Source organism: Cannabis sativa, chromosome 3 (genome assembly GCF_029168945.1).
Source record: "Cannabis sativa cultivar Pink pepper isolate KNU-18-1 chromosome 3, ASM2916894v1, whole genome shotgun sequence".
NCBI lineage: Eukaryota > Viridiplantae > Streptophyta > Magnoliopsida > Rosales > Cannabaceae > Cannabis > Cannabis sativa.
In genome coordinates this window covers 36,637,280-36,644,036 of record NC_083603.1, presented here as the reverse complement: position 1 = coordinate 36,644,036, position 6,757 = coordinate 36,637,280, and the positions used below count along the sequence as shown (strand labels likewise).

Sequence of the window (6,757 nt, the reverse complement as noted above, 5' to 3'; positions counted from 1 at the left end):
AGATTGCGTTTCAGAAAATTGAGCCACTCACTATCCTTCTATAGTCGACCCCCTCTCTCTCTCTCTTTTCCTCTTTCAATTTCGAAATACCTTGAGTGATAGAGTAGTGCCCACACACATCAAGTGGTACCTCAATAATAGTCTGGAAGATCGTGAAGAATCCAAATTAAAGAGAAGGACATTTGGACTCAGATCTTGGTGATACTCTGCGACAGAAAGGATACAAGGGTTAGAGATCTGAGTGGAAGGAGACATATTATTCCGCTGCAACGAATGTAAGGTTTCCTAAACTTTGTATGTGTTTATTATCGTTTTAGGAGTTCATATTTAGGGTGTTAAACAACATACTTGTGAGTAGATCTAAGATCCTGGTAAAATAAATTCCAACAAAGAGGGTGGTGGAGTTGGGTCAATACGAAATTACTTTCCAACCCCGAACAGCAATCAAAGGGAAAGCCTTAGCAGACTTTATGGTAGAATACACAAGCAAGGAAGAAAGCATACCGAAAAGAAACCCCGAGTGGGTACAAACACCTCAACCAAGTAACAGTGAAGATAAGCCGACTTGGAAACTACACGTAGACGAGTCAGCTACAAATCAGCTATCTGGTGCAGGAATTGCCCTTGTCACGCCTGGGGGTAACGCCTGCACGCTGTAGTAAAGTTTGGATTCAAAGAATATAATAACGAAGCCGAGTATGAAGCTCTAATCGCTGGTCTAAAACTAGCCCGAGAGATGGAAGCCGAACACATCGAAATCTGTAGTGATTCACAACTTATGGTAAATCATGTATCCACAGAATACAAGGCTAGGGGAGAAAAGATGATAGCGTATGTGAGAAAAATTTGTGAATTTCTTTCACAATTCAAAAGTTACGGTCTCAGACAACTTCCAAGGGAAGAAAACACAACTACAGATACGTTAGCTCGATTGGCAAGCAGTAATGTAAGTGATAAGGCGAACTTGGTTCCTACCCAGTTCCTCGAAGAGCCTAGCATCACTGGCATGGAAGAAATCAAAATGATTGATACTTCCCCAAACTGGATGACACCAATAGCCGCCTACCTCAACACTGGGAAACTCTTAGATAATCGGAATGAAGCTCGAAAAATGAGAAGGAAGGTTGCACGGTATATCATAGTAGAGGGAATTATGTATAGAAGAGGATTCTCTATGCCGTTGCTCAGATGTGTTACTCAAGAAGAAGCTGCACGACTCCTATCTGAGGTGCACGACGGATTCTGTGGAAATCATGCTGCTGGGCAGAGTTTATCTAAGAAAATTCTAAGGCATGGTTATTTTTGGCCAACAATGATTGAAGATTCAAAGGCCTATGTTAAGAAATGTGACACATGCTAGAGATTTTCAAAGATACCTCGAGCTTCGTCTAACGAGTTAACTCAGATGCAAAGTCCGTGGCCCTTTGCCATTTGGGGAATTGACCTGATCGGACAATTACCCAAAGGCAAAGGAGGAGTGCAGTATGCAGTGGTAGCGGTTGATTAATTCATTAAGTGACAGAAGCAAAACCACTCGCAACCATTACATCAAAGAAAGTTCAAGACTTTATTGTGAAGAACATAATTTGCCGGTTCGGATTAGCGTACAAAATAGTTTCAAATAATGGCAAGCAGTTCGACAGCCAATCCTTCACTGACTTTGGTGCGAACCATGATCATCAAAAGTTTCTCTACAGTGGCACATCCCAAGCAAATGGTCAAGTTGAAACAGTCAACAAGACCTTGAAGGACACACTAAAGAAAAGACTCGAAGATGCCAAAGGAAATTGACCAGAAGAACTTCCTGAAGTTCTATGGTCATATCGAACAATTGAGAAAACGAAAAACCGGACAGACTCCATTTGCTATGGCATATGGATATGAAGCTATGCTGCATGTAGAACTCGAGCCACCATCCCACAGGAGATTGATGTACAACAAAGATACCAATCACGTACTCTTGGCCGAATCACTTGATGAAATCGAAGAGAAGCGAACTACAACAAACTTAAAGTTAGTAGCCCATCAACAAAAAGTAGCTCGGTATTTTAATAAACAAGTGAAGGCTTGGTGTTATAGAGAGATTTCTCTCACCTAGAAACTCGAGACCATACTCTTGTTTAGAGGACACGTGTACTCAGTTTTCGAATAAAAGCTGAGTCTTCTGCATGAGACTCCTCGAAGTTTTAAACCTTGCTTAAAATAGAGTCAGCGAGATACAGCGAGCATGACCAAAGTCTGATCGCATGATTATAACTCGTATTATGCTGGACAAGAGACTAACTTGCATGCATCGAATTATGTGCGAGTATCTTCTCCACGTTCTTGCATAAACATAGAGACCGACTCTCTATAATGCGAGTTGGTCCCAATGACCCTACAACCTTGATAATCCGATATAGACTCGCATGTCTAGGTTCTGTCAGCTCGACATGCGATTTCCACAAAGGCGACTACCTAAGAACGCAGACATCCTAAACGTAATTAAGTGTTAGGCCTGCGGGTTTAACATTAGAATATGAATAGTCAACTCGCATGTTAAGAGGGCGCATACGTTGTTGAATTCAGTAACTGTTCTTCATTTATTGATGTTAACGTTGTTTAGTTTAGTTATTGTAATTCAATGTGTAAAAACGGATTGACAATGAATGCAATCCCTGTATAACTAATTGGACACCTGCTTTGTATATAAAGGGGTGATCCACCGTGAAATAAAAACTACGAAACTCTTGCTACAGTGGACTAAGCAGACCGTGATCTGACTGAACCACTATAATCCTCTGTCTTATTGTTATTTCCAGCTTTCTATTAAGCGTTTCCCTTTCCCAGTTCGAGTACTCGCCACTCTAGGTTGAATACTCGCAATTGTTCTTCATATAATTTTCTTCTTGTCATTAATAATATCATATACATTTGGTGTTGCGAATTTTGCTCGACAACACTTGGAAATTCTTCGTGGGAGATATGGGCCTAAGAAGGGTATTTCTAAACACCAAAGACAGTATGACAGGTGTACTTTGACCTAACTGGGAAGGACCATATCAGGTGGTCGAAGTTCTCAAATTCGGAGCATACAAATTAGGTAAGTATGATGAAAAAATGCAACTTGTTCTAGTACCACGGTATTAGAATGGGGAACATTTAAGAAAATACTACCAATAAAGTACCAGGTCAGACGACCATACTAAGTACTAAAAGAACCTTTACTTTTAAGTGAATGGCCTGCTGGGCGGACTACGCTCAAAGGTTTCGACAAAAATGAAAAAGTACTCAGGTTAGATGACCACCATTTAAAGTACAATTTCCTATTTCTGCAATTTGTTTTATTTCATGTTAAGCTAAAATATCAGATTAGGTCAAATAGCCCTGATGTAAGTTACTACGGTAACAAACACATTTTCGATCAATAAATGAATAAAGATGTTTATTTCAAAATTCAAATTGAGTCGATATTACTAACATGTTGCTAATTTACCATCCAGTGCGTACAAAAGGTCTGGTCGAACCCAAGACTCCGAACAGATAAAAAGGTATACTTGTAAGAAACAAGTGACCAAGAGTCATAAGTCTGCTGGTCACTTGGGGGGCACCTATACCTGGACAAAGCATTTGGTAAAGATAAAACAACCACCATTGCACGATGATTATAAACAGAGAATGAAATTCATTAAAGATAACAAAAGCACGTAATACTGGGATTAAAAGCTACCCAGTCAGCCTGTTGTTTATAAAATGAAAAATAATTCCAAGTTTAAAGATTGCTTGGCCGGTCATGATGTCTTAAAAAAAGGCCTTATGGCCAAATAATATATATATATATATATAAAAGAAGGATAAAAAGAGAAGTAGTTAAACAGCTGGAGTCCCAGGCTCTCAGTTCGGGTCTTCCGGGCCGGTAGGAGCTGGAGGATCTCTTGTCTGAGCGGAAGGAACATCGACATTCTGGCCATAGGTAGAAGTAGTTGCCTCAGTTTCACCATAAGCCACTTGGGAAGCGCAGAACTCAAGATACATGTCTTTGGCTTCACCCAAGTAATCAAAGTTTGCCTGAGGGTTAGCCTTCCAAAAGTCATAAAAGAGCTCGAGACCGGCTGTCTCTAAGGCATGAACTTTCTCATCCAGCCTCGCCACCTCAGCTGTAAGCTCGTCCTCCTTAGAATTTTTCTCCTCTTCCAGCCAACGGAGGATAGCTCGAAGGGACGTCCTTTCATCTTGAAGGCCATCCACTTCTGTAGATAAGGTCTCGATGGTCTCTTCAAGTCAGTCTGAAGCCTCGAGATCCTTAGTCAACTCGGTTATTTTCTTCTGAGCAATAAAAAGCTTCTTGTTGACTTCACCAAGCTCCATCCGAACAGCTCCAAGTTCCACCCTGGCGTCATCAACATTCTTCTTGGCCAAGTCCACCTCCGCCCTCTTGGTGTTGGACAAAGCCGCGTTCCGGGAAGCAGCAGACTTAGCTCAAGAGTATGTGTAAGCCAACTTCAGACCAACCTGCACATAGATAAAACATTAGAATATGAGCCAAGTAAAGAGGATTAAAGGAAACTTTCAAGAAAGACTTACCCTTGTGAATTCCTTCAAGACTCCTCCCATCAACAACTCTAAAGAGGATTCATTGCCAGCACCGACCAGTTGCTCATTAACCTTAGGAACCAACCGGTTCATGTAATGGGCGAGCATCTCCTTGCCTTTCTTGGCCTTTGGAAGCACTGACAAAGGTGGAGTAGGAGCCCGCATTTGCTCGAATCCACACTTGGTCAGCTCGGATCCACCTTTTGATTGCTCAGGCCTATCTGAATTTCCTCCTCAAGAATCTTTGGACTTAGAAACTTTTTGAGTGGAGGGGTTTGCAACAATTAGCTCCTCGGAAAGGTCAATAACCTCCCCGGTTGGTGCCTTTTCCTTGGAAGGGGTCGCCTCACCGCCCCTGGATTTCTTGGCTGGAGGAGATGCGCTTGAGCTTCCTCCAACTCTCTTCTTCAGGGCATCAAGCATCTTCTGAGACATTTCTGCATGGAAAAAAAACAACATTGTTAGAGGAAAAAGACATCAGAAGCATAAAACATAATAGTCAAGAAGCTTAAAAACAAGACGGAGTAGTCTGCAAGATGATTGCCCGAGCAAGACTCGAAAGTCCATCATCACCTGACAAGTCTCTTATCTCAGCCATAACAGCTTTCCCTTTTCCTGACACGGGAGAAGGCGGCCGAGCAGGTGAACTGGGCTCCCTAATTAAAATTGCATGTTCCACGGGCTTGGACTGGGCTGGAAGTTTCTTCCTCCTCTTGAGCGGAGTCACTTGCTCTTCCTCAGCGTTATTTTCAGGATTCAAGGGCTCTTGAGCATACTGCTTGGCCCTTGCACCACCCTTCAACTTAGCCTCACGCTTCAGTTGAATCAGCTCATTCTCCTTATCAGCTTCCTCCGCTTGGCCAGTACCAGATTTCCTCTTCTTCCCCTTCACTGGCTTAGGAATGAAATCCTTCGGATAGAGCCCGTACTGCACAAAGTTGTCCTCGAAGGTCAACTGAATGATATTCCGGTCATCCCCCGGTAGTCGAGCAAGCTCTTGAGCTCTATCCCTAAGAGCAAGAGTGAGGGGAGGGCGATGATATGTGGGAATCTGCTGAAACCGAGTGTGGGTGGTGCCCATGCCATCCACCATTAAGTACTCATTAACAAAACGCCCAATTTTGTTGATGGCCGAATCCTCGGTGCCCGTCAACCACTTAAAGTCCGGTTGAGAGAAATAGAAGTACCCAGACCTGCCTTGCTTAGGGGTGGATTTCAAATCAAAAAACCAACTAATATCGTGGGGAGAAGGCATATCCCACTTCTAGGAGACATAAAGAACAAAGAGGGCGTACATATACTTAATGCCCTTGAGAGTAAATTGGGTCAGACAGAGGCAGAAGAAGTCTGCCACATTCTTAAAGTACGGGTGCAAAGGCAACAATGCCCCTTGCTGGGCATGAGCACCCGACTAGGCGCACATTCCCTTTTCAGGGTTTGTGGCTTGATTAGTGTAGCCGGGAATGTAAAAGTCCAATTCGCCCAGGTAGCCATCATAGTCGAGAACCCACAGGCGCGCCTCAGTAACCTTGGACGGAGGGCTCACCCACGTGGCACCCAAGGTACCTTTCCTTCTATGAGGAACCGCGGCAGTAAGTTCCTCTGTAATATCCCAATAAGCCTTATGGTAAGTAATTAGGATTTATAATTATATTATGGATTTATCAGCTTATAAGTGGGATTATGATCCTACTAATCTAGTTCAACATAAATTTTAAATTTTGCTATAAGTGAGTAAATAAGCGTAATTTATAAACTACAGAGATTTATATAGTATGTCTGAATGTAATATAAGATAAATGTGGAATAAAAATATTTGCAGGTTTGGCGACCTTGGAGACTCGATCGGGGGCCAAAAATATCATAACAGGTTTAATTATTAGTTTTAATGGGAATATTGTGATTAGTTGATAGTGTATGTATTGGGGTAATAAGGAGTATGTAGAATTTAACTTAGCGCCCTAGAAGTATAGATTTCTTAATGGCTAAGAAATAATAAAATAATTATTAATAATAAAGTTTTTTTTATTATTATTATCATTATCATTTTATTATTATTATATTAAAATTTAAAGTTATCTGTATATATATTAAAACTTTAAAAAAAAATGAAAAAAACTAAACCTATCCTATCTCTCTCGCTCCCACTTCGTGCCACAAAAACCACCACCATCCTCATCCTTTT

The 6,757-nt window shown here is 41.6% G+C and overlaps 1 protein-coding gene across 1 annotated transcript; it reads left to right on the top strand.

Annotated features, from left to right (window-relative positions):
- The first annotated feature begins 470 nt into the window (after positions 1 to 470).
- On the top strand, positions 471 to 1,360 carry LOC133036049 (uncharacterized). Its single transcript, XM_061112520.1, has 3 exons — positions 471 to 639; positions 801 to 921; positions 1,189 to 1,360. Exons 1-3 carry the CDS (start codon positions 471 to 473, stop codon positions 1,358 to 1,360), a joined length of 462 nt encoding a protein of 153 aa, XP_060968503.1.
- The last annotated feature ends 5,397 nt before the right edge of the window (positions 1,361 to 6,757 follow it).